Below are 27,408 nucleotides of genomic sequence, written 5' to 3' on the forward strand. Positions count from 1 at the left end.
TCTAATCTTCTATCCAGGTGGTGCAGTACCTTGCTGACTGTGGTCTGCAGAGCTGTCAAATGCTTGTGGCTAAAGGCTACCCTGATATTGGATGGAATCCTGTGGAGGGCGAGCGTTATGTTGATTTTCTACGTTCTGCAGTCTTCTGCAATGGTAACCTGCCAATACTAATTATAAAAGTTCCTAACTTTTAGACAATTGTGCATAGGCACATTCACATATGCACAGTACCTCTGTGAACGCTGCAATGTTTTTGGAGTGAGCTGCATGTGGAAGCCCAAACAGTCAAATTGTTTACCCAGACTTTATTCACACTTGTTACTGCCAGCCCCCTAGTAAATTTTCCGCATGAAGTGAGAGTGAGCTGATGTGAGAACACAACACAAAATATTTAGGATTATTCGCTGAAAGTGAGTGGAAACAGGTGATAACATTCATATCCTGTGACTGGCGTGCGGCCACAGACAATACAGTGTACAACCGGTGCATGTAATGAAATTGATGTCCATGCACATAATGAAACTGCTTCAATGTAATATTCTATTCCCCTGTATGTTCTCCTCAGCTGTTTTGTTCATGATGTTAATTTTTCAATCTATCCTCAGCATTGAAACAAAGTAAAATAGTCTCATTATAGAGTTATACAGTGCAGTCAGATTAGTTGTCATGTGTGAACATTAAAATCAGGATGATTTTATTGGCAGCCTGCTTGAAATGTAAAGGATTTTCTCACCTTATCAGTGTTCCTATTTTCACTTATGCTTCTTTTTTTCTTACATATTCAGGGCATGTATTACGTACGCTTACATACTCGAATAGCCATTGCATGTTACAAAGTGTAGTGGCATAAGAGGTTGCATCATTTTATGCCTACAATTAAGTAAGCTATCTTTGATAGAGGTAATTAACTCTCTGATTCTCCATCTATTGATTTTTCTTACTCGGAAGCAGTACCCTTAAGGCATCACTTGTAACTGCCCTTGACCTTGTGGGTGAAGGCAGTTCAGATTTGGCTTTCCATACCAAGTACCTCGCTGCGTTTTTATTGTACCTTTTCAATAAAGTCTATGAGCTGTTTGAATGTAAATGCCTGTAATTATTATTTTTTTGTCTTATTGCTCAGCTGATAAACTGAATGTTGTGTGAATTCAAGTCTTCACAAGAAATGGGTTACAAACAAAACAATTCTCTTGCATCAAATCCATATTTGATCAAATGCACAGTTGGTGTTTCTTTTCTGCCTTCTCTGATGTTTAGGTGAGAGTGTCGAAGAGAATGCTTATGTGGTGTTGAGACTGTTGATTCGACGCCCTGAGTGTTTTGGCCCTGCCCTGAGAGGTGATGGTGGGAACGGTCTTCTTGCTGCCATGGAGGAAGCAATAAGGATCTCAGAGGACCCCTCTATGGATGGACCCTGCACCACATACCAGTCCAACAGAACGATGTCAGTATGACTTTTTGAGTAATGCAGTACCTTTTCTGGTGTGTAAAGACACGTTTCGGTATTTCATGGAGCTAAATGATTGACTTTTTGAAGACTTTGATTTCATTTGTTTTGTTTTACACTGGGTTCACATAAAATACAATAACACACTTAGAGGCCTGTAGTTCATTAGTCTTCTAACAGATCCTTTACTGTTTTTAGGCATGCAGCAGTTAATATTTAGCAACTTCACATTCAGGAGTCTTAAGTTTACTCAAGTGCATGACGTTGGCTCTTTTTCTATAGTAAGCTTTATACTAATCAGTGAATTTCTTTTTTTTTTTACTTATTTATTCATTAACTGCAATTTGATTAAGGTCCGTAATTAGTGCTTTTTTGTTTTGTTTTGTTTTTTTCAAATCACATAAACTCCATGTCATATTGTCCCTTACACAGTGTTCCTGCATATCCTTGAAAAGTCTGAAACAGTCTAACATTGCAAATGTGTAATTGAAGGTCTTATAAAGACACCCCCCCCACACACCCCCACTGAGAGGTCTTGCATTTTAGCAGGCACTTTTAGTTAGTCATGGCCTTGTTCAGCCAGCAATTTTAATCATCTCCCCCAACAAATTGTTGCATAAATATTCTCCATTATTCAGGGAATGAAAAAAGTATCATTCTGCTCTGCTCTTTGACAGATTAACTGTTAACAGCATACCTTCTCAGTGTTATGATAAATATCAATATACTGCAAAGTGTGTAGGAACGCTGCTTTCAGCACACATTAGGTGAGCCTCTGGAACATCTTCCAGCAGCCACTGTGAGGTAAAACACGTACACCATTGTGCCGTAATGCCTCATTTCAGTTTAAAGAATATCACAGACAGCTCAGTGGAAAAGTCAACAGTCATCTGGACCTTGTCTTACAAAACATTTACCTTTTTTACCATCCCTTACTTTCTTTTTAATCCATAACAAGTTCTTTTTCTATTATAAAGTTAATGTCTATTGACATGTCTATTAATCTATTGACGCTCCTTATTTTATTTAAGAATAAAAGCAGGTCTTTATCCAAACAGAAAGCCAATTACCATTGGTTTAAGACGGTACAGAAACTGTAAATGAAACAACGATAGTTTTAGATTCCAAATAGTAGAATTTATAAATATGACAAAAAGTAGATAAATCACCATAAACTATAGAAATTCTGAGATAAATTCTGAGATTTTGTTTGTTTGGCAGCCCTAATGCAAATGCTGCACTTTCTTAGAAGAGTCTCTGTTGCCTCTATTTAATTTTGTATATGTATTAACATTAATTTGTTATAAATGCAGACATTAAAAAAATTACCATCAAACGGTAAACACTGTTGTAGGTGTAAGCCTGATTAACGCTGTTTTTATGCCCTAGAAAATAAGTCCGTGTTTTTTTTGTCAGCCAAAGTTAAATGACACAAATGAACACAAAGTTGCACTGAAATGACACTGATCCTTTTAAGGATGCATCATTCAAGATATATCTGGAGTTGGAGATGGATGCTGCTGAGTCGTTATCTGTTTTGATTGTAGATATCAAAATTTGTAAATACAGCTCCAATGTCACACTTTAAAAAACAATTTTTTAATATGAAAATGTGGCTGTGTACTCAATAACAGTGCAACCAGTACACAGTTATTAAACACTGGGAGAGACAGCATTTCTGAAAATGCATCTGCCACCATTGCACATTGTAATGCGTATGCCTGGGATACATGGATGCTCACCAGGCTAGGGGTGAATTTTTAAAAACCCTTTGGTTAAAGACTCTGTTAAAGACAACAGCTAATCAGGAGGGCTGCATGGCTGCTGAATGTAGGTCTGTAGTACACACTTTTTACTGTTGGCTGATAGCTCAACTACCAAACTAGTAGCTAGCAGGAGTGCAAAGTCCACATGAAGAAAACGAAAGATGCTAAAGAGCTACACAGCTGCACTAACCTGACACGCGGGATTGACTGTTTCAAATATCCATATTATCAATGTATTTCACTTTCATCTGGGAAATATCCTATAAAATCATTTGGGAAGGGCAAGACTATTCAAAGAAATCTCTCAAGGTGATGGGATGATCTGTCAGATTCATGACAGCGGAGCTTCTCTGCGAATAAAACTGGTGCCAAGGCCGCTAGAGATATGTGCAAAAATGTCTTCTCTGCCAAGACGACCTTTCGGTGTGGCTCTTGCTCTTGTTTTAAAAAGAATAGTTGTCCAGTTCCGATTAAACTGACACTTTCCTTCAGCTACATCTGAGCTAATAGCTACCGCAGCAGCAGCCATCAGCTACATCTGCAGACCCCACCCATAATAATAATGATAACTTTTATAGTGTTCTTTTTATGCTTTATTTCATGTAGAAATGTGGTCAAGTTCTGGTAAGATTGATGCTATGCTAGAGCAATATCTGAGCTTATCCCCGAGCTGAAGGCAGACATTGCATATGGATTCAAGTACAACTAAACCCCAACCATAGCTACCGCCTTGTTCTCCGCAAATGACACTGATTGATCTGAACAGTGTTTGGTTCGGCACAAACATAGATTTTTCAAGATGGATCCATCTGCTTTGCAGGTTTACAGCTGCCTGCGTTATGTTGACTTTACTGAATTTTATGAAATTCTTCACCCAGGAAAACATCCATCCATCCATTTTCTATACCCCTTATTCTGTTCCGGGCGGGGGGGTGGGGGGGGCTATCCCAGCTGTCACTGGGTGAGAGGCGGTACACCCTGGACTGGTCGCCAGTCAATCGCAGGGCTGACATATAGAGACAGACAACCAGGCACACTCACATTCACACTTATGGACGATTTGGAGTCACCACTTAACCTAATAAGCATGTTTTTGGTGGTGGGAGGAAGACGGAGTACCCGGAGAGAACCCACGCATGCACGGGGAGAACATGCAAACTCCGCACAGAAAGGCCTTGACCGGGAAGCAAACCAGCAACCTTCTTGCTGTGAGGCAACAGTGCTAACCTCTGCGCCCCAGGAAGACAGTTAAAACCTATTCCCCCGCTGCTAGAACCTCTAAAACATATTCCATCTTATATTTTGGATTTTATAGTCATTTTAAATTCTTGAAGATCATCTTTTCCATGGCTAATAGGCCAGTTTATTAAGTAAAAATCTCCTAGAAAACATTTAGTTTTATTAGGATTTATTGGGTTCATGACATGCTGGTGATCATTCTGATTGCTTCCCGTAACAGAGATGTGGTCCCGAACAATGATGATGACCTCATCCACATGGGGCACGCCATCATGACCTTCTACTCGGCACTTATCGACTTGCTGGGCCGCTGCGCTCCTGAAATGCATGTGAGTGTTTCCCAGTTTTCAACAGTCGCCCTGAATCAATACCACTGATGTCTCAAACAAGGAGGCTGAACAGAAAGGAATCTGAGAATTGTTTTTTAAGTAACTTTCACATTTAGATGTCAGGATAAAAAAAAAACTAAGACATTTGTTCATGACAGATTTACTGATTCAGCACCCGTAACAGCAGTATTTATCTGACAATATTGATACTCCTATTGAAACATATTGCATTAAGACACTGAATACATAGTATATTATAAACACTATTTCAATTATGTGTACAGTTTTTCATGTGTTTGTCATCCTGTTTTGAACTGGTCTGTCAATCAAAGCTCTAACCTTCTTTATTTACTGGATCCTGAGAGAGTAATTGGCTTAAGCCTGTCAGGATTTGTGTCAGAAACACTCGGCCAGCATGCATATGAGGCTGACTATCAGCATAAATAGAAAGCCTTTGCATGGGATTTTTTTTTCTAACTCTTATGCTGGCATTGAAGTGCAAAGGCAAAACAAGATGAGGCAGGTTTTTATGGTGCATCTGTCAAACACAAAATGAGAGAAAAATGCCTCATAGATGTCATAAAAAGGCATTTGAGCCATTAAAAGGAAATAATAAAGAAAATGAAATTATTTACAAAAGACAAAATAAACTATGACATTGGTAGGTCATAAATCTGCAAGAATAAATAAGAAACAATGTGTCAGGTAACAAATCATTAACTAGATTTGACAAGCTTCATTTGAGCTACTCAAATGAGCTTCAGATACAACAGAATATATGTCAGTAGTTAAATGTCATTAAAAATTTTCTATGTAACTGTATTATTATGTATCATGACATTCAACAGTCCCATTTGAAGTGTCAATCAATGACTGCTGACAATGTTCTGAATTGTTGCACAGCTGATTCAAGGAGGGAAAGGTGAAGCCATACGCATCAGGGCCATTCTGAGGTCGCTCATCCCAATCCAAGATCTGGAAGGAGTTATCAGCATCTCCTTTGAAATTCCTTCAGTGTCTAAAGGTGAAATGAGCCTTTCAGCCGACATAACATCAATACATACTACACAGAGAGCTAGTGTGCTGTCTGTGGCTGCCTATGAAGATCAAAGTGGCAGTTTTCTGTTTTTGTCACATTGTCAGATTGCACGCTCTCACACAGACAGTTTATCCAAACAGTGAGTTAAATGTAAACATTATGTTTATATGACATAATGACTACATGTTCTTGTAGACAAAAAGGACATTCAGGAGATATGATGTATTTACCATCTATTTTGTGGCACAGCCTTGTTTAGGTATTTGAATGAAGTTGTATTTTTACTATTCTACTAGAATGGTGCAATATGTAGTCTCATACCCCCCAAAAAGGTGTAAAATTGGTTTAATGTTGCATTTTTGTATATTTTTAAGATCATTTTTATTTTCTAAGAAAACTTTTCGTTTCAGTGGTGACAAATTTTGGAGACAAAAAAATATAAAGAACCTGTGAAAAATCAAAGCAAAATTTAAGTGGGAAAATTATAGAAATTCGTACCTTGAGTGTTTGGAATATGTAGGCATAAAGAAAATGGGGAATAAATGCATCTTTCAGGAAACTTCCAACTTCGTTTTTGCACCAGTTTGGTAGAATTGCACATATTTTGTTACACAGTGGTGTTTTTACTGTGTTATACTGTAAAAAAGAACCCACTGTCCTCGTGTTGTTGAGGTACAATGTTTAGTTATTATACTTATCGGGCCTGCTAATCCCAAATAAATAGTAGATATCATAAATGCACTACAGATGAAAGCTTGGGCCTCAGGAGGATAAAACCAAATCAATACTTTTAATTTGTGTTTGTAGATGGTGTGGTGGTTGAGCCAGAGCTCTCTACAGTCTTCTGTCCATACCACAAGGCAGCCATGGTTCTGTTTCTGGACCGGGTTTACAGCATTGAGAACCAAACTTTTCTTCTCCACCTCCTTCAAGTTGGCTTTCTGCCCGACCTTCAGGCTGCTGTGTGTCTTGATGCTGTGAGAAGAGAAAATTGTATTTCGTTGCCCTTTTAACCTTTCTGTGACACCCAATACAACACCACAGGAGTGACCTGTGACTTTGTGATAATCCAAGCTGCATCCTGTCATGAATGAAAAATATTTGTCCCCTTTCCTCAACCCCCCTGTTCCACAGCAGGGAGCAGCTCACTAAGATATCTCAAAATAACTTTCTTTTGTTTTGTGTAATAAATGCAGTATGCACTCTTCCCCATAAAGTGAGGTTCTTTACATCTCATATCATCTTCTTGCTGCTTCCACACTTCGTATAGTTTGCTTGGTTTCACTCAGTTACCTGGATTGTGAATTTGTAACCTCTCCTCTTCCTATTACAGGCTGACTTAGGATCCACTGATATGGCCCTGGCCCTCAACAGATACTTGTGCACGTCTGTTCTTCCCTTGCTCACCAAACATTCAGCTCTCTTCTGTGCTGTGGAGGATCACGCCTCACTGGTGGATGCTCTTATCCAGGCAATCTACAACCTCTCCCGGGCTCTGAGCCTGACCAAGGCTCAGAGAGACACTATAGAAGATTGTTTGTTGGCTGTGTGCAGGTAGGCTTTTTATTCAACAGGGGAAACAACCTACAGAGTTCAAGTTGTGTCATCACTTGGTTGTAACTGAAAAAAACCATTGCTGTTGCTATCTAAAGATGTTATTTTTGGCTCTATTTTCAGTTTATGAATCATGGCCACATAAGTTTCCTTTATCTACCCTCACTTTCTTTTTCTGTTTGACCAATTAAATGCCAAGAAGAGAAATGACAAACATTACACGTCACATTTGCTAATGTGGGCACATCAGCCCGTTCCTATTCACACTCATTATATTCAGTGAATCACTTTAAAGCCTGTTTTTTCCCCAATTCAGATTTAATTTGCCAAATTCAATCACAATTTTAAGTTAATTAACATCATGCCAGTGGCATTTTCCCAGTTATTAGTGTAACTCTTCGGAGGATAGATAATTACTCACAACAATATTCATGTTTGTGTGAATGTGGTGTGTATCTTCTCCTATGAATAATTCTGCTCTCATCGCCGCATCCTCAGTAAACTCCAACCATCTATGATGCAGCCTCTTCTTAGACGCTTGGTCTTCGATGTTCCCCAGCTCATAGACTCCACCAAGATGCCACTAAAGGTAGTCGCAGAGGTCCAGCATGCTGAACAATCTGTAAACAGTGTTTTATTATCCCAAGTTAAAATAATTGTGTCGGCTTTGACCTATACTTTCATGTCAGCTCCTGACAAGTCACTATGAGCAGAGGTGGAAGTACTACTTGCAAACAGGAGGGCAGGGTGATCAGAGCACTGCCTCTGAGGAGGAGCTTCACCTGTCCAGGAAGTTATTCTGGGGTGTCTTTAAGGCCTTGGCGAAGAAGGTAAACTTTAGAAAACTACCCAATCAATGAAGAGATCACATTGAGATTAATTTAAGATATATTTTTGTAGAGTAACAAGAAATTTGCTGGCTCTTAGGAATATTTATTTTTTGATGGTGTCATCCTGAGGTTGATTCAGTGCCATTTTTAATTTTTTTTTTTGTTGTTGTTGTTGTTGGTTTTTTTTTTTTTTTGCTCTCCTCAAAGTTTATTTCAGGAGAAACTGCAAAATGCATATTTGATTTTCTTCTCAGTATACTTCTGAGAAGGGAGAAGTGGAGGAAGATATAACACACTGGAGATTAAGAATTAATTTTTCATGCCCTGCTATGACTTCCCTCTAAATGCAGTCGTTGGAAATGTTGAACATAAGAAATTACTGAATATTTTAAAGTTCAGTGTAAGTGTGCCGCAGCATATTTTTGACACTTCTGACGCTGAGTTGACTGATTCAGAACATGAAAACTTTAAAGAGTTCATAAGGTTGATCCATTCCTGAGACCTTCATCAAACATCAGAAACTGAGCCCTTAGTGATCGGTGCAGAGAATTGTGCAGCATGTGAGGAAAAATATACAATATAACTCACTGGGAGGCAAGGTATTTCACACTTTATTTTAGTCCCTTTTCCGTGATTACAACTGAAGAACAAAATAATATGGCAACAAAATATATCATGCTGTATAGGAATGAAAACTATAAGAACATAGTTTCATACCTGTTGAATCTGTGTTGTGAAATACAGTTCTTGGCATAAAGTTTTTTGGTATCCTGCAATGGTAGGATTTCACTTGAGAAGGTGAACTGTTCGACATGTCCTTTTACTTCTTTTATTTTATTTTATTTCACTGTTTTTAAAAATTCAAGGTAAAGAAAATGTTTTTAAAAGTATTTATCTCCACTGAACTGAAGTTTTGCATGGCTGTTTTTGTGCTATAAAAAAGATTTAATTTAGTGGAAGTATTTTTTGCAACAGTACCGATGTGTTTGTCCAAAATAATTAATTTTCTGTATTACGCTTAATTGATGAGTGGTTTTCTCAGCTAAATACTAGTCTGTAAAGTTTAGAGGCTTTCACAATAACTCAAACATTGTCCCTGCCACAATGAACTCTGAAACAGGATTAACATGTGTCATACAGAATTTTTGCCAGTAGAAATACTGAGCCAATTCTGAAATTAAGCTTCCACTTTGCCAGAGTTGGGAAACCAGCTACTTATGATTAAGGGTTTTTAGACTTTTTGAAAACTTCCTTGCTTTTGTTTCGTCGATTCAACATAGTATTATTCGTGCTGATGGTGTCTTGAAATCCCCAAACAGTTTTCACTATGTGCATGACAGAAAATACAAGAAAATATTAATATAAATGCACTGAGAGCTGTCAGGAAATTAGGATAAAAGCTGTGTAGGTGTATTATGTACAAGCAACACAGAAGCATATAATTTATTAACATTTTTTTCTTATTCAGTTATACTGCTTCCTCTTCCTACCCTTTTCTCACACAACTTTCCATTTTCCTCTGACAGCCTTATGAGCCTCAGTTATTCAGGCTTTGTGTTCAGTGCCTGGCTGCCGTGGCAAAGGCTCTGCCTCCAGACCACATCGACTCAAGCTGCATGTCTCATATTGAGAGAAAAGCCTTCACAGAAACAGAAGGACACTTTGAACCCCAGCCTGTAGACACATCAAAGTAGGTTACTGACCAGGTATATTTGTGAATAATGTGCAAACACTAGCATGTAAGCTGATCAGTTCTATTATTAAAAATGCATCAAAACACATTCAAGAGGTATTCTTCTAAACATTTATGATGGTGCTCTTGATAGTCTTTCCATTAAACTCGACAGTTTTATCCCTACAAACTATGGTTCTGCAGCGCTAAATGATGTGTGTATTATTTGTCCCTTTAATAGCGTGTCAGTGCCAGAGAGACTGGAGCTTGTGGTTAACAAGTATGCAGAGCACACTCATGAGAAGTGGTCACTGGAAAAGGTAATATCACAGTATTTCTCCTCCACTCTGAACAGCCTGTTAAAGATGACAAAGGTGAAGCTGAGACTCAGGAGTAAACTGACCATAAAAAGAGTCTGTGGTGGGGTTTAGATAGCATGTTGATGTCTGCGTATTTTCTGTTTCTTTCTTTTCTGGTTTTTTTTTTTTTCCAATTTGAATCTCTTTGTCATCTCTGTCAGTTTGCCAGTGGCTGGGTTCATGGGGAGCAGCTCTGTGAGAACACGAGGGTTCATCCTCTCCTCAAGCCATACAGGGCTTTGGCTGAGAAGGTAGACTGAAAAGTCATTTTTTATTGTGTGTGCGAATGTGCTGTAGAAAGGCAGCAGTGAACTGACAAATCCCAGAGATCCCCCTTGCATACCAAATGTGGTGTATGTAATATAAAAGATTAAAATGCCCGAGTTCAGGGTCCTTAGTGTGCAGATTGGACAGCGCTTCTTTACAAGGTTCTGAAATCAAAAAAGTTGAGGCGAGTTTTTCTCCTCTGCTGTCCTGTAATGACCTGCCAAGAACAGTTTCCACTCAAAGATCCTTGATATTTTTTTTTTTTTTGTATATATTCAGGAGAAGGAGGCTTATCGTTGGGCCATTAAGGAGACAATAAAGAGTATGCTGGCCTTTGGATGGACAATAGAGAGGACTAAAGAAGGAGATGCATTTGGTGCACATGCCTGTTCACGCAGAGTCTCTCAGTCTGGACAGGTATATGCGCTTCACAGCCCAAGCCCACTTTTTCTAAGAGCATGTTCCTCAAAAAAAACTTCTCTTCCAATTTACATCTTTGTTTTTCTATTATGTTGTATGTCTTAGCTCTCTTTTGAAGGAGCATCAACTTTCAGCCCCAAACCTTTGGACATGAGCAGCATCACCTTATCATGGGACCACTGTGTAAGCAAGTGCATGTATTTCTGCCTGAATGACTTGAAGACCAGGCAAAAGTAATTTTGGGTCTAATGCAAAGAGAAGTCAATTTGTGGTGCACTTTTGAACAGTCCAAAAGTTTTCTTGCATGTGGGTGTCATCATTTAAATAACTAAAGTTCTTGTGGTTATTGGGCCAAATTCTAGTTAATTGTGGCCTTAAAGTTACCTTGATTTATTCATAGTCATTTATACATTTCATCACTGAAGAATTGATGAGTTAAAATTTATGTTAATGTCAACCTAGTGTGCAGTACACTAGACCGTCTGTACTGTGCCAAAGCATGCTTGAGCTCTAAGGTCCAGTTTGTTTGATCAGTGTGAGTGCTCCATGCTGTGCTCAGACACATGACACTTCAGACGTGCACTTCCATGATGGAAAAGGAAGGCTTTAGTATTGTATGATTGCTTCTCTATGTGCACAAGCATGGGTGTGGACATGAGATATAATCTATATCAGTGGTTTTCAACTGGTGGGCGCCCAAAAGTGGGGCGCGAAGCCCTTTTCAGTCGGTCGCAGATGTGTGTCTGGAAAAAAATTGCGCCAAATTGTCTATGAAACTCTTTAAACACCTGCATGTTTTGTCCCTTTTTATTGTTTTGTTGCATCTTTTGTAATGTTTCAGGTGCAAGCTCTATTTTTTTTTTTTTTTTAAATTAAAAATATCTGTTTGACCAAAAAATCTCTAAAATTTGGGTCGCAATTTTCCTTGAGGAGTTGATGGTGGGTCCTGTGACTCAACTAGTTGAGAACCACTGATCTATATGACCATTCATCTTGACTATCAATTTAAACAATTGAGTATTAGAGTGAAGCATCCAACCAAAACAACTTAAAATAAGTCACAAAGAGAATAAAGTTACTATCATGTTGAATCATGTTTCCCCCCTCAATACATAGAGCAACTAAAATCATTTCCTTAAACTATGGAATAGCTTAGAAGTTAGTGGCATATACACATCTAATGGTGTGTATTCACTCTGTTTGACTTACTGCCTTGTGGTGATATTTTCAAATTAAATAGGCCTGAATTGAATATAAAGTCTTACACTAATGAGATTACTGATGACTTAAGTAACTTTAATGAATAATGCGAATAAACACAAAGCTAATCTAAATACGTGTCCTTGAATGCTGTTCTTCCCAGGCATGGTCAAGCTGAGGGTCTATTAGGCTGACCATGACCTCTTTAATCCAAAGGCCATAGAGTGGTGCAGTCGTGACGTAATTTTGTAGGCAAACCCGGAAGTTAGCATTACATGGGTTCCCTCGGCGCCAAGCCTATGGGATTTTTCAATGGGTTTTTGGATTGTTGCTGAAAATAAGCTCTGTGTCCAATAAAAGTTTGTGAAACTTTCACGTTTTGTTCATAAAGATAATCTTCATAAAGTGATGATATAAGAATCATATCTGGTTCGTTGATCTAACTGTTCAAAGTAAAAAGCTAACGTCATGCTCTGTTGAACTACAACTTGGTCGACTGAATTTATGTCATCACACACAGATACAACTGAACAGCTCAGTTGCCGCGCTTCAGATGATGAAGTGTGTAGTCCTTGTTAGCTATCTTTTAGCAACCGTCTTTATTAAGACGTGAAAAGATACACAATTCAAAGGTGGCGCACCTTTCAGATGTATTTGATGTCGTAGGATAAAACGTTAAACTCTCTTGAGCTTGTGTTCACCACAGACCTTATTTTAGGCATTTAACCAAAAAAGCATTTAAAATTACCATAGACTTTCAGATGAGGGAACCAGAAGTGCTAAAATGCTAACTTACTTCCTGCACCACTCTATTGATGTTGGCATTTTGCCCCCCCCCCCAAATTGGAGGCATAATGGAAAATAATGATTTCTATTTGCCAGTCTCTGTATGATTGCACATACAAATGTGCTCCTTCTGACTTTTGGGACATATTACAACAAACAAACTAACAAATCCCATGGCCAATATCCTACATTACCTTTAAGTGTTGGACATTGGCAGAAATAGATGGTTGTAGCAGTTCCCTCTGCTCCAGGGGACCCTGAATCTTGTAACAGATGGTCAGAGCTGGAGCTGTACAGATTGGGATATTGGATCAGACTACTTTCTGTGGCTGTCTGATTGTTAGGAGGGATTGCTTTTTTTCAACCACCATCTTTTCATAGAAGTCTGTACCAGTAGTTACTTTATCCTGCATTTATAATACCCTCTCACACTGCAGGGTAAAGTAGTAGCATGAACTTTAGCTGAACTGCATAGGCTATTATTCTTTTTAAAAATACATCCTCTATTGTAGTTGCTTCCACTGCTGCTTTGCTGTTGACTGGTCCAGAGCACGCTTTCCTTTGACACAATCCTGGATAAAATTGGTTTCCTTATTTAAGAAATTCACTGATTTTTCTGCTGTTTCTTTTGAATCCTACTTAGAATTTAAAAAAGGAAGTGGGAGAAGCTACACATCACGGTTTAAACCTAATCTCGTCTGCCTGTGGATACAAAACTTGCAAAAAGGTGTGTAAAACTCAAACCCCAGAGGGCTGAAAAAAAGATTTCTTTTGTTGTGTTTTGTTTTCTTATCTGAAGGCTATGGCTGAGCAGTTAGCTGAGAACTACCATAATGCTTGGGCTAAGAGGAAGAAATCAGAGCTGGAGGGAAAAGGTACGGTACCATGGCATCAACAACTGTTTTATTTTTTCAAATGCTCTCGTTTAATGGTGCACAAAAATATATCAAATTGCAATGTATTTGACCCATTTCTGTTCCCAGGAGGGGGTAGCCATTCAATGCTTGTACCTTATGATACGCTGTCTGCCAAAGAGAAAACTAAGTTTAGAGAAAGAGCCCAGGATGTCCTCAGGTTTCTCCAGCTTAATGGATACACTGTGTGGAGGTGAGCGCAGGATGATTCCTTGAATGCAAGGGGGCAATATGATTACAATGTGTACAAGGAGGAAAAAAATGAGTTCCATTTTCATGTCACAGTACAATCCCAAACCACATCACAGACGTCTTTTATGACTTTAACTTCAAATACAGTTCAAAACCTGGAATAGATCCCATGCAGTGAATAAGATTACATTTTTGCCTCTGTATCTTCTCAGTGCACAACACTGACTGAAACTTTTACATTGAACCATGCAGGACAAGCAGTTGTTTGATTTTACTCCTTCTTCAGGGACCGGAAGACTGTGGAGTTGGATTTTCCAGCTGTTGCAAACTGCTTCAGCTGCACTGTTCTCCACAGACTCCTGGCTCATACCGAGGAGGCCCAAGAGCACATCCTGGAGCTAGGTATTAATATGCTGTGAAAATATTAGATTCAATTAAGTCAAGATAAACTTAACTCCTAAAAGCATGAAACACTTAAAGGATGTTTAAATTATACATCCAAAGTGTATGGGTACACCATGCACTGAGGTAGACAGAATTTTTTGGACCTCATGTTTAAAAAAATATATATATTCTTTATTGTTTTTATGATCAAAAGTATTAAGAGAGTGTCAAAGCTTTAAACAACACAGATCTTCTTTAAGTATTTGCCCAAATCTCTGAGAGAGCACATTGACAGTAGTTAGGTACCAAAATATTGCCAATATGTTTGTGCTATGTGTAATAGCATTTATTGCGGTATCAAACTGAAAAACAGACTTGGGGAAAAAGTGGCGTCTGTATTTATTATAACAAAAGTTGCACTTTGAATATTACAATATATGCAAAAAAGAGCTGTAGGTGTGCATTAAGCTTAAAATATAAATTTATGTATTGGGTCCTACATGTTTATTAACTTTACAAATTCTTCGTTGTCCACCGCTGAAAATAGCTGTAGGTCTTTGGTGATATATTCACCTTGTGATGTGTTCATCCCTTGCGCTGTTGTGGGGAAGTGGGATTGTGAACACTTCCTTAAGAGTCTTTTGGCCAGGCCGGATTCTGCTTCATACATCTCTGTGAATTTTTTCCAGGTTGTCTGCAGCGTCTGAAAAACTTATTGATAGTTGGTATATCAATTTATCAAAATGAAGGCTTTTAAAAAGTATTACAAAGTCTTAAATGCAAGAATATAAAGTCTTAAATTTTGTAAAATTGTATTTTTGGCAAGAGATTGTGGGTTAGTTTTGTCTGCTTTTGTTTTTACATTTAGTTTTAAGAGATTCTGATGGAACTCCACCAGATTTGACATCTCCCTCAACGCATGTAGCATCCATTATTTTTGTGCTGTTAAATCATGCAAGTGATGGTATCTGTAGTTCCTGCTTCCCTTCGTTCTGCTCCACTAAAGCAAGTAAATTTTTTGCCCTGAAGACCTATCTTTTGAAACGGTCACATATCCACAACAACATCGAGACGTGACATTATTCTAGGTAGTCATTTGTAATTTGTCACCTACATCCTTCATTGCTTTATATGTGAATAATTTTTGCCAGTTTCTTGCAAAACAATTGTTTTTCACTTTAAATCTTAATGAAATCTTCTTCATCACAAGGATATTGTTTAAGATGGATTTGGTGGATCAGTCTGTAGCCAGTTCTTAGTGATAGCTTTCTTTATAGCTGCAAGGAGTATCTTCACCAAGTGTTGTGTTTGTGTAATATTAACTCTGTGTAGGAGTTTCCTTGCAAACTTTTGCTATTTAAAACCAAGAAATCACCCTAAAATGGTCACCTAGCCCTTTTTGTTATGTTGCCTCAGTGCCAAACAGAAATTTCTATAGTTCTGATTTTTACTAGTATCATATCATACTTAAAATTCTGGTAGTGTGATTTTCCTACAACATCTCTGATATATTTTTATCAGTCGTTAGTTTTTTAAGTCAAAATAATCAGATCTGATTGGGGATAGTGTAGATTTCAACTGTCACAGATAGTTCAGATTATGCCCGTGTATGTAAACCTGCCTTCCTAGTGTGAAATTAGATAAAATCATTTCATTACTAGTTGTACTATTTTCTTTGATTTCATTTGATTCAGTGTTTCATTGTTTTTTTTTCTTTCCAGAGGTGATGCAAGCCAGAGGACAGATGTCAAAAGGCGAGAGAGCTCCACAGCAGCAACTCTTACAGTTTTTTCCTAAGGTCTGACATGATTGGTTTATATAGGACAACAGTTGGAGTCTCCTTTCTGATATGAAATCCTTCACATTGATGAAGCCCCTTAGATTTAATTTTCCATCGCCGTTTTCCTTCCTCCTCTCAGCCTTTTGTCATTTGCGTATTCTAATTAGTTTTGTTAGCTGGTTGCTGTGGGCAACCCCTCAAAGTGAAACCCCTTTGTGGCAGTGTAATTTATTTAACCATTTTGGAAATCCATGTGGGCGTGTCGATTGCCATCAGGACATTGATTAAAGCTTCCCACACAGCTCTGCCTCCGAGGAGGCAGCCAGTGAAAGGGGCTTATTTTTCATTGATGGGACCCCCTGAGTCAGAGCCAGTCAGCCGAGACCAAGAACAGTCATGCCTCAGATCTCTACACCCCTCACCTCTCAGTCAACCTCACGCTCACACCGCCGTTAGTGTTTTTGTCCTTGGGTAGATCTGTCCATGAGTATGTCAATGAAATGCCAGGCTTCATAAGAAGAGTTAATAGAGTGCAAAACATTTAACATCCTCACCCTCCAGGTCAGTTTGGTACATCAGAACAAACTCAAGTTAATCAGATGGTCACTGCTCACACCCAGACACTGTTTATAAACACATTAAGATCAGCTTTAGTACTGGTAAATATTTCTTGGTAGAAAAATATAAAAAGACATCTACGGATATTTGAAGCAGGGATTCAGCTGCTAAAAATGAGAATTTGAATAAAATATTGTGTTCTGTGAAGCCGGGCATACACTGTGTAAATTTAATCTGATTCAGCCATGAATTTTGAGTTGCATGGATCACTCTAAAGTCATGCTGACTTTAAGTCAGATTGTGCATCATTGTCATGCTGTGTACAGAGGGATATGACATTCCTGCTCCCGACAGGTCAGATGGATTTCTGGCATGTTTGTTAGTTTAGTCACACGACTCCAGACAACTCCCACAGCAAGAGCGGAACCACGAGCAGAATCCTCAACTTTGGGGCATTTTTTTCCTTTGTAAACTGTCAAGACAATGTCCTAACCTACCCCCAATAATAAAGGAAATAGACAAGCAGAAAATATGCCTACCTGCGGACCTCCAGCTTACACAGATAACAATGCTGTTTGTGTGCATGGGACAGAGAAAGGGGAGAGAGAGAGGATATGACTAGATACAACTTCAGCCTCCGTATGTCAGACTTTTTCTCGACCTTTTTCCAGCACTCAGGCCTTGCACAATCATTGGACTATTTAGTGTGAACACAGAAATTTTGCATGATGGTCGTGTGTGCAAGGTGATACAGCCACGCGGTAGGAGCTGTCATTTAGTCACGACCGTCATTAAGTCTGCTTGAGTGTTTGCCTGACTTAAGTTTGACCCCAAATGCATGTGATATTTTGAAATTATTCTTTTTCCTCAGATTTTTAAACTTATCAGGGAAAATGCGATAGAATATAGGTTATACATGCCTTTTTTAATTGATCATTTCCTGTCACTCAAATCAACAGGTTGTTCTTCCTCTTTTGGAGCAATATGTGAAGAACCATCGACTATATTTCCTGTCTACTTCTCTCTGCTCAAGCAGCAATCAAAGCCATGCCTTGAAAAGAGAAAAGGAGATGGTTGCCAGGTATTTGTTACCAAAACAATCTTCTTAAATTGTTTTTATATCCTCAGATTCTGTTTTTATAATACCAATTTTTAGACAGAACAAGCTTCATTGTTCTTAGCTGCTATTCTTCAGATTTTTTTTTCTTTGTCTTTGTTTTCCTACTCCCTTTCTGCATTACTTCAATTGTCTTTTTTTCTTCACATTCAGCCTCTTTTGTAAGCTTGCAGCCTTAGTGAGACACAGGATATCTCTCTTTGGTAAGGGCTGTGTGCATATAAAGGTTCTTTGAGAACTAATAGTGTATGTTTCACATTGTCTTGATTGTTTCTTCCTTGGGTTGTCTTTGCTTGTCAAGCATGTGTGTATTTAACAGGTTTGTCTCTTTAAACAGAGTCCGGCATGATTTATAGCAGCAGATCTCTTTGTTCGATTTTAATTTTTTCATGTGTGTGTTTTTCCAGGTGACGAAACCTCTCAAGTTGCCAGCTGCCTCCGTGCTTTGGCTCAGGCTCTGGATGTGAGGTAGCTAGATGGCACTACGATCACACTCTGCCTGAATCAATGTTTTTGCTCTGCCTGCGGTCACATCAGTGTCACACAGCCTTGTCTGAGGATGAGACGCCTGGTGTAATTGAGGCGCTGATACACTGATGCTATCTAATTGTGGTTTATATCACTTATACTCCCAGGGGACAATGCTGCTGAAGCATTAGTCTAAAAGTAGAGTCTTGGCGCTGCAGAGATTGATTTCATTTGGATCTGTCTGCTGGTTAGATAAGCACATGATTTCATACAGTGTACAATTTCTATAATCGAGATAATTTGTATCGGATTTTTTAAAAATACTTTAAGTTTAACAATTTCCCATTATATATTTTATATGAAACAAGTATGAATAGCACAAACAATGTTTTGCTTGTCACATATAACTAAACATATTTCCCCACTGTGGCTCCAGGTCATTGATGAAGTCAGCCTCAGAGTTCGTCCAAGCATCTCTGCATTCATTCTTTGAGGCAGCTGCAGCTGATCTGGATATTACAGTTGAAAATCTGTCTGTGATCCTGGTCTCTTTGCCTCAGAGTTGGACTCAGCAGGCCAGAGGAGTGGCCAAGGTTCTCAGCTACACCACTTCCATTCTTTTGCCTACTCTCACATCTCTTTTTCAGCATCTTGGCACCCAAAATTATGGTGTGGACCTCTTGGGTAAGGCCAACTTTGATAAAAGTGTTTCATTTAAATGTCAAAATGCAGCCATAAATACGCAGTTTTAAATGTAGCTTGTAAACATAACACTGTATCATCTCATAAAAGTGAAACTGAAACTGTCACCACATGTTTTCAGTAGTGTGGTGTATTTCCCTCCATATGTCAAAAAGATGTGTGAACAGCTGGTTTCCACTCTCCTGAAATCACTCAGGGACACCCTCCCCTCAACTTCCTACCTTCCTCATCTTTGAAACCAGCACTCATTAAGCGCCTCAGTCAGGGCCACAGAGCAGCAGGAGCATATTGTCACCCTCACTAATATCCTGACCTGCCTGGAATCATTCATGACTTCAGTCAGCAGCTAGCCTATATCTCTGTGATTGTATGCCATCAACTTTCCTACTCTGTGTCCTGAGTTCAACCTCTGATGGATCTCAGCCTAATGTCACCTTGTCTTTCCAGTGGGGAGCATCCAGATGTCCTGTTACCGGATACTCAGCAGCCTGTACTCACTCGGCACCAATAGCAGCATCTACATGGAGGGGTACTGTCTTTATTGCAGTTTGATTCAAAAGGTTGTGCTAATGACAGAAATGTCTCATTTGATGTCCCAATGCTTTGACTATGGAAACTATGTCAGCATAATTAACACGCAGAATAAGAAACATTATACTTTATAATGGCCTGATCTGACTTCCAAACTGTCACTTGAGAAGAAAGAGAGCATCTGTGCCAGCCACCAAAAATATGCACCCCTGTTGCGCTGGGTTCTCAGACAGTAATGGAAAGCAAAACATATGTTCATATGCTGGAGTTGGCTGGTGTGGGGACATGTGGATAGATCTGCAAAATACAAACATAGTTGTCTGAGTAATCCTTTGTTCACATCCATAATGTTAGTTCAGTGTCTTGATTGTCAACTCTGCTATATGTACAGGACATACAGAGAATCGAAATTGCGTTTCTCTTTTAAAGGTGCAGTGTGTAAAATTGAGACTATCAACATCTAACAGTCAATTCTGGAGTGTGATGATCATTTCTCTGGTGATAACTGTGGGAACCAGTGAAGTTTAAAAATCAATACATGCTTAACTGTTATTTGGTTCCTTCTATGGTGCCATAGAAACAGGCAAAATGCAGAAATTCCAAGATGGCAGCGTCCTTGGAGGGGACCCTCCCTATGTATGAATACAAGGCTTATTCTGAGTTAATTTAAAACATAAATTTAAAAAATGTGTTATCAGATGTCAACACTAATTTAGATCAATCTACTTATGAATGTTATGTTTCATTTTAACCAAGCTTGTTTTGCTAAATGCTACTAAGCTAAATATTACACACTGCACCTTTAACCGCGGTGTAATATATTAATAAAAAAAAAAAAGAAATACAACATCAACAAAACAAGGTCCTAGTGGAGTACTCCAGAGTTTGTGGGGGCAGAGGGCAGAGAGGGAAAGGGAGGAAGAGCTGGAAGGGAGTTCAGCATTCTAACAGCCTGATGGATGAAACTGTCTCTCAGTCTGCTGGTCCTCGGACAGAGACTCCTCAGCCTCCTCCCAGATGGCAGGACACTGAAGAAACGGTGCTCTGCGGGCCGTCCGTGTGTTGTATATGTCTCGGAGGGATGGGAGGAGGGCACCAATGACCCTTCTGGCTGTTCTAACCATGCGCTGCAGGGTCTTACGGCAGGATGCGGAGCAGCTTCCATACCACACAATTATGCAGCTGGTCAGGATGCTCTCCGTGATGCCACGGTAGAAAGAGCACATGATAGGGACTGAGGCTTTGGCTCTACTCAGTTTAAGGAGAAAATAAAGGTGCTGCTGGGCTTTCTTGGCCATTGATGCAATGTTGGTGTCCTCTGTGATATGTACACCCAGGAACTTGGTGCTGCTCACTCTCTGCTCAACGGTGCTGACCCCGTTGATGGTCAGTGGAGAATGCTGGGTGTTAGCTCTCCTGTGATCCACAACAATCTCTTGTCTTTTCCACGTTGAAAGTGAGATTGTTGTTACTGCACCACATGGCCAGCTGACTCAACCCGTCCCTGTAGTTGTCTCATCGTTGTTGTTGTTGATGAGACCCACCACTGTTGTATCACCCGCAAACTTGATGAAGAGGTTGGTGCTGTGTATTGGTGTGCAGTCATGGGTCAGCAAGTTGAGGAGCAAGGGGTTGAGCATACATCCTTGGGGGGGGGGGGGGGGGGGCGGTTTTGAGTGTGATGGTTGTGGATGTGTTGCTGCTGACCTGAACTGCCTGTGGTCTCCCTGTCAGAAAGTCCAACAGCCAGTTACACAGTGAGGTATTGACCCCCAGTCCATCTAGTTTCTGGACCAGCTGCTGAGGAGTGATTGTGTTTAATGCTGAATTAAAGTCTATTAAAGTCAACATCTGAGCATCTCAGCAGGTAGCTGAGAGGATCAGTAGAGGAGGGTGGAACTTTGCTCCAAGTCAGGGAGGGCCAACCAAATCTGGGGGCGGATGCTTACTCCCCATGTGAGGTCACTAGTGTAAAATCTGAGAACGGCTTATTTCAGCAAACATTTTCTGAAAGGTGGAAAAGAGAGGGGGAGAGGGAATTGATTTTTTTGGTACTTGAGCAGATTGTGGACAGGCTAGTGGGGCATATATTTGTTAGAAAAGCCTGAAAAAATGATTTTTGCATAACACGTCCCATTTAATTGTGAAAAAATACTGTAAGTCCAAGATATAGCTCAAGAGTGCATCTTTCTTGCTGCCAACTGCTCTGGTTGCCCAGCATAAAAAAGGAGAAACAATAAACAATAATAAGAAATAATGGTAATAGGAGGCTATACATATGTGGACGACATTATGAGTCCCCTCAAAGAGAGCCACACAGTACAAAACAAGCCTGGCAGATGTAGGAAGAGAAATATTTCAAAGACTCTTGAAAGAAAACAAGTGATAGATGTGTCTTAAGACCCCAGAACAACTGCCAAGTCACAATTGAAGGACTTAGCCAAGTCAGGAATTGTTGTCTCAAAGACGACCATCACTAGAGCCCTGCACAGGAATGGACTGCAAGGTTGCAGACCAAGAAAAACTCCACTTCTGCAGAAGAGACACCTTCAAACCAGACTGAAATGTGCTAAGGACAGCCTGAAGAAAGATTATGCATACTCGAAGCGTATCCTTTGGTCAGATGAGACCAGACTAGAGCTCTTTGACCATAGAGACATTGCTTAATGTATGCTTCGATAAAGAAGGGAGAGGCGTATCACCCAAAGAATCACCGTTCCCTCAGTGAAACATGACAGTGGAAGTATTATGCTGTGGGGATGCTTCAGTGTACCTGGAAAGGGGAATCTGAAAGAGATGGAATCATGAAGAAAAAAGAATATGTGAAGATTTTGAAATAAACCTTAATGTAGTCAGCAGCAAAATTTGGTCTGGGTCGTCAACAATGACCCAAAACACTTGTGGCTCCCAGTAAATAACTACCTCCAGAAGATCAACATTACTGACTGGCCTGCACAAAGCTTGGACTTTAATCCCATCAAAAATCTGTGGGGTGAACTGAAGACCTTGGTCCATGCCAGAGGGCCATCAAATCTGGAGAAACTTGAGAGATTTGCCAAAGAAGAATGGGTTGGGATTCCTCAGGAGATGTGTCTGAGACTTGGTGAAAACTACAACAACAACTGTAGGCTGTTATCCAGCAAAAAAGGAGACACTATTGACTATTAGCATCAGGGGCTAATAATTTAGACACTGGTAGTTTTTTTGTTTTTTGTAAAATAATTTTGTTTCTGTATGCAGTATCCAAAATAAAACTAGGATGTTGGGAAAGCTGTTTTAAAATTCCTTGCTCTGTTTATAAGCACTTGGGAAATATTTCAAAAATACTGACATTTTCATAGGGGGGCTAATGATAACATTTTCATGTTTATATGTGTAGTGGGGTGCCCAATGACTTTTGTGAGCTCAGGTAACCTTGGCCTGGCAGCAGTGACTGGCCCATTGGATGGAAACAGTGGTATGGGCTCCACTTGAAATCCGACACCGTGTCCTAAAAGCATGCCAATGTCAGACATTGAGTCACATTGCACAGCATCAATGCTCACTGTCCACACTGGATGTGTGAAATATTTAAGTCTCTGTCCTATGGATTTTTTTCTTTCTTGTCAAAGTATGACATCTTGAGCTTTTATGCTTAAAGCAGAGAAACAAGACATGTTGCACTCTCTGTTGATGAGCCTTTAACAGCTTTGAGAAAAATAGTATGTATTTTAACAAATATATGGATATTATTAATGCACAGCTATATTTACTTTGTAAAACAGGCTAACAAGCTCTGCAGAGTGAGGAAAGTAAAAGAAAATCAAGAAATAATCCATCAGATACTCCTTTTGTCTTGTTATCTACCTGTTTACTTGGTAGGAAAATGGAGACAGAATTACAGGGAAAAATGTTGCACCACATTAGGACATAGACCTCAGATGCTCCCTCAAAATCCCAAATCAACTGCTTAATTTCAAAGTGGCAATTTATTTATTTATTTGCACATATGAGATATACAGCTTTGGTGACATTGATACGTCTTTCACAGAGAAAGAGCAAAAGGGAAAAATGTGCTGGTGAGGCAGGAAACCCGAGGGGCTTATAATTAAACCTCATTACAAATAGACTTTGTGGCAGAGAATGTAATCAAAAAGACAAAGTGTTTAAAAAGAAACAAAAGAAAAAACAAAATGAAGCAAACAACAAAAAACAAAAAGAATAAAAGGACAAGTGAAAACCAATTACTTGCACACAAGTAACACAGGATCGATTGATACACTACACCTGTGTGTTACATTACTGACGGGGTTATGTTGTATACCAGGATATTAATGGTACATTCATTTGTGTTTGCACACACATATAACTTTAACAAGCACATTTACATGAAATAGTGCATTTTTATATATCTGTGGTTTAGGTGCTCCAATTTATTTTAATTAACATCAACTTTGATATATCAAATATTTTCATTGTCGAAACCATATTTAATATCACTGACTTATCTATGATTGTTATCGAAAACCATTTAACAACTTTTTTATTGTAACTGTTTTTAACCTTTTTTCTACTAATTGTCATGATCTGAATAAAGTGTTATTAGAATTAGCAAAATAAACAAGTGTACATTAAAAGTGTGATTCATTGTGATTAAGCCTTTACTTTAATTAATCACAGTTACATTTTTGATATATTGACGGCACTTATTCTAATATTTCCGTCAGGCAGAGGTCGGCAGCAGGAGCTTGTCTGGCAGCCCTGACAGGGACTTTCCCTGTATGCTTCCTGGAGCCTTCCTATAATCAAAACAACCCTTACTCCATTTACAACACCATGAGTGCTACTGAGAGAGAAGGTAATAAAAACATAGCAGACAGATTGTCCTTTATTTGTTTTTGTCCCTTTAATCTCTAGTCTGTTGAATAGCTCTCACACTTTCATCTTGACCTCTCTCTTCCTCAGCCTCATTTTTCATGTCTGTTGCTTTTAGACCTGGGGCTGCCTGATCAGGTGGAGGACATGTGTCCCCTTCTGCCCTCTCTGGATCAGGCCCTGGAGGAGGTCGAGGAGTTGGCAGGTGCTGGTGCTGGAGCTTGCCAGGCCCCTTACATCCATGTCACAGAGGTCACCTTGCCCATGCTGTGCAGCTACATGTCCCTCTGGTGGTGCTGGGGCCCTGAGGGAGAACCAGACAACCCAATCTGCACCTCTGTCACTCCTCAGCATGCTAGTGACCTACTTGGCCACATCCTTCGTATTATCCACAACCATGTGGGTGCTAGCAGGGGTGGCTGGATGAAACAGCTGGCAGGTATTAATATCTTTATCCTGCATCACCTTCTAGCCTCCTTTTTTTTCTTCTATTAACATTTGCCGTTTTTTTAGTTTTTGCTCAGCCAATCATATGCAGAGCCAGCTCTGAGCTGTTAAACAGCCACTTCCTGCCGCTGATGGAAAAGCTAAGGAAGAGGGCCGAATGTGTGATGATGGAGGAAGAGCAGATGAAAACAGAAGGGCGTGATACTTCTGAAGCAGAGCTGCAGATACAGGAGAAGTTCACCCTACTAGTGCGAGACCTCTATGCCTTCTACCCTCTTCTTATCCCATTTGTGGACTCTAATCGGTAAGGCGTGCTGCCAGGGAGTTTAGATGTGGAGGAGTAAGCTTATTTTCAACTACTGCAGGAGTAAATTTAAGTATTATTGACTCAGTGGGAAGTCAACCTTTTAGTGATATAGTCCATATTGACCTTAGCTTACCAGTAAGGATCATTTGGCTTCTGTAATTCATTTTTAGACACGTAACTTCTGAGTTTAAGCTGTTGTATAAGGCATGTTTAGCTTCACAGGAATAGATCCTCAAATATTAATGTGTTGTGTTTTGGTCCATCTTGTCTCAGAGCCAGCTGGCTCAAAGAGTCAAATCCTGATGCAGAGCAGCTGTTCAGCATGGTGGCAGAGGTCTTTACATTCTGGGCCAAATCTCACGTGAGAATGCCATATAGACATGTTTTGATTTTAACTTCTCCTATCAATACCATCACTGCCCAGGTAAATGTATTCTCTTAAATTTGTCTTCATCAATGTTTACTACTACAGAATTTTAAATGGGAGGAGCAGAACTTCGTGGTCCAAAATGAAATCAACAACTTAGCTTTCTTGGTCAATAAAGCCAACAAATCCAAGGTCAGCATTTTTTTGATCTAATGGCATTATGGTTCAACTAGCTGCCAAGAGAGAATCTCTTTAAATCATCAATACCCCTATTTGATCAATTGTGTTAAAGAAGATGGAAACTAAAGTTCATTTACATTCTTTGCGTTTCAATACTCAGTTTGACTATGAAAAAAGGAGGATGAAGAGGAAGGGGGATCGTTATTCCATGCATACCTCTCTCATAGTAGCTTCTGTGAAGAGACTGCTCCCTGTGGGACTGAGGCTTTGTTTTCAGAGCAAGCACAGCTTAATTGTTTTGGCAAAGAAGGGTTTCTTTCAGGTCAGTTTTAAAAGTGGACAATACCAGCATAAATAGTGTACTGCCATTAGGAGAAAACCTTGTGGGGACTTTTTCGGTGATGTGTATGTCTGTAATGTCTGCCATTAATTGCCCACCACAGATGAAGACTGAAGATGAGATTCGGGAGAATGTTTTCATTAGCTTGATGCATCTCCAGAGCCAGGTAATGTCTGTCGCTGTACTTTCTCCATCATTTTTTTTGACAGCTACACAGTTATGCATGTTTAAATGGTGAAGTGTTCTTTTTTATTTAGCACAAGAACCTCAGAATATACAATGCATTCAAAAAGTATTTAGACCCCCTATACTTTTTTCAGTTTTGTAATGTTGCAGCCTGATGCTACAGTCAAAAAAAAAAAAAGCTCATTTTATTGTCATTAATCTACACTCAGTGTCTCGTCATGACAAAGGACAAAAGGAAAACATAATTTTAGAATTTTGGGGAAAATTAGTAAAAATAAAAAGATAAAATTTTACATTGACATAAGTATTCAGACCCTTTGCAAAAACAATTGAAAATTAGCTCAGGTTAGCAGGCTTTCATGTGCTTTTTAACTGAGGAGAGACTTCAGTTTAACCATCTGCCATAAGCCCAGATCAGTGGAGTGCTGCACTGATGGTTGTCCTTCTGGAATCTTGTCCCATCTCCACACAGGATCTCTGGAGCTAAGTCAGAGTGACCATCAGGTTCTTGTCCACCTCTCTTTGTAAAGCCCTTCTTCCTGATTGCTCAGTTTGGACAGCTGGCCAAGCTCTAGGAAGAGTCCTGGTTGTGCCAAACTTCTTCTTTTTAGAATTATGGAGGTCATTGTGCTCTTGGGAACCTTCGGTGCGGCAGAACTTTTTTGTAGCCTTCCCAATAACTGTGCCTTGCAATAATCTTTTATCTGAGCTCTGCAGGCAGTTCCTCTGACCTCATGGCTTGGGTTTTGCTCTGATATGCATTGTCAGCTGTGAGGCCTTTTGTAGAGAGGCATGTACATTTCTTAATCACATCCAATCAATTTAATTTACCACAGATGGACTCCAATCAAGGTGTAGAAAAAACTCAGCAAAGACCCAGAGAAGTGGGAGGAATCTGAGCTAAGTTTCAGGTGTTTTTGCAAAGGGTCTGAATACTTTTGTTGATATATGATAAAATATCAATTATGTTGATATTTTAGTTTTTTATTTTAATAAATTTACAAAAAAATCTAAATTCTGTTTCATTTTGTCATGATGGGGCACTGGGTGTAGATTAATGACAATAAAAATCTTTTTTTATGACTGTAGCATCAGACTGCAACATAACAAAACTAAGAAAACAGAAGGTGGTCTGACTTCTTTCTGCTGATGCACTGTATGCCTCAGTATTAG

At 39.3% G+C, this 27,408-nt stretch overlaps 1 protein-coding gene across 1 annotated transcript in view; it reads left to right on the forward strand.

The window, feature by feature from the left end:
* ryr2b (ryanodine receptor 2b (cardiac)) overlaps nucleotides 1-27,408 on the forward strand; it is a 97,587-nt gene that overhangs the window by 30,952 nt on the left and 39,227 nt on the right. The window contains exons 45-73 of the mRNA XM_041789540.1: nucleotides 18-153; nucleotides 1,258-1,444; nucleotides 4,673-4,781; nucleotides 5,685-5,805; nucleotides 6,628-6,797; nucleotides 7,154-7,374; nucleotides 7,873-7,963; nucleotides 8,064-8,204; nucleotides 9,731-9,894; nucleotides 10,118-10,196; nucleotides 10,397-10,486; nucleotides 10,782-10,919; nucleotides 11,028-11,105; nucleotides 13,708-13,783; nucleotides 13,892-14,015; nucleotides 14,301-14,416; nucleotides 16,120-16,196; nucleotides 17,696-17,817; nucleotides 18,007-18,056; nucleotides 18,261-18,321; nucleotides 18,758-19,005; nucleotides 19,471-19,552; nucleotides 24,261-24,391; nucleotides 24,527-24,847; nucleotides 24,922-25,159; nucleotides 25,436-25,523; nucleotides 25,635-25,721; nucleotides 25,870-26,031; nucleotides 26,153-26,215. Coding sequence (XP_041645474.1) covers nucleotides 18-153; nucleotides 1,258-1,444; nucleotides 4,673-4,781; nucleotides 5,685-5,805; nucleotides 6,628-6,797; nucleotides 7,154-7,374; nucleotides 7,873-7,963; nucleotides 8,064-8,204; nucleotides 9,731-9,894; nucleotides 10,118-10,196; nucleotides 10,397-10,486; nucleotides 10,782-10,919; nucleotides 11,028-11,105; nucleotides 13,708-13,783; nucleotides 13,892-14,015; nucleotides 14,301-14,416; nucleotides 16,120-16,196; nucleotides 17,696-17,817; nucleotides 18,007-18,056; nucleotides 18,261-18,321; nucleotides 18,758-19,005; nucleotides 19,471-19,552; nucleotides 24,261-24,391; nucleotides 24,527-24,847; nucleotides 24,922-25,159; nucleotides 25,436-25,523; nucleotides 25,635-25,721; nucleotides 25,870-26,031; nucleotides 26,153-26,215 — 3,771 coding nt within the window. The remainder of the gene's footprint in view (nucleotides 1-17; nucleotides 154-1,257; nucleotides 1,445-4,672; nucleotides 4,782-5,684; nucleotides 5,806-6,627; nucleotides 6,798-7,153; nucleotides 7,375-7,872; nucleotides 7,964-8,063; nucleotides 8,205-9,730; nucleotides 9,895-10,117; nucleotides 10,197-10,396; nucleotides 10,487-10,781; nucleotides 10,920-11,027; nucleotides 11,106-13,707; nucleotides 13,784-13,891; nucleotides 14,016-14,300; nucleotides 14,417-16,119; nucleotides 16,197-17,695; nucleotides 17,818-18,006; nucleotides 18,057-18,260; nucleotides 18,322-18,757; nucleotides 19,006-19,470; nucleotides 19,553-24,260; nucleotides 24,392-24,526; nucleotides 24,848-24,921; nucleotides 25,160-25,435; nucleotides 25,524-25,634; nucleotides 25,722-25,869; nucleotides 26,032-26,152; nucleotides 26,216-27,408) is intronic.

Source organism: Cheilinus undulatus, linkage group 6, assembly GCF_018320785.1.
Source record: "Cheilinus undulatus linkage group 6, ASM1832078v1, whole genome shotgun sequence".
Taxonomy (NCBI): domain Eukaryota; kingdom Metazoa; phylum Chordata; class Actinopteri; order Labriformes; family Labridae; genus Cheilinus; species Cheilinus undulatus.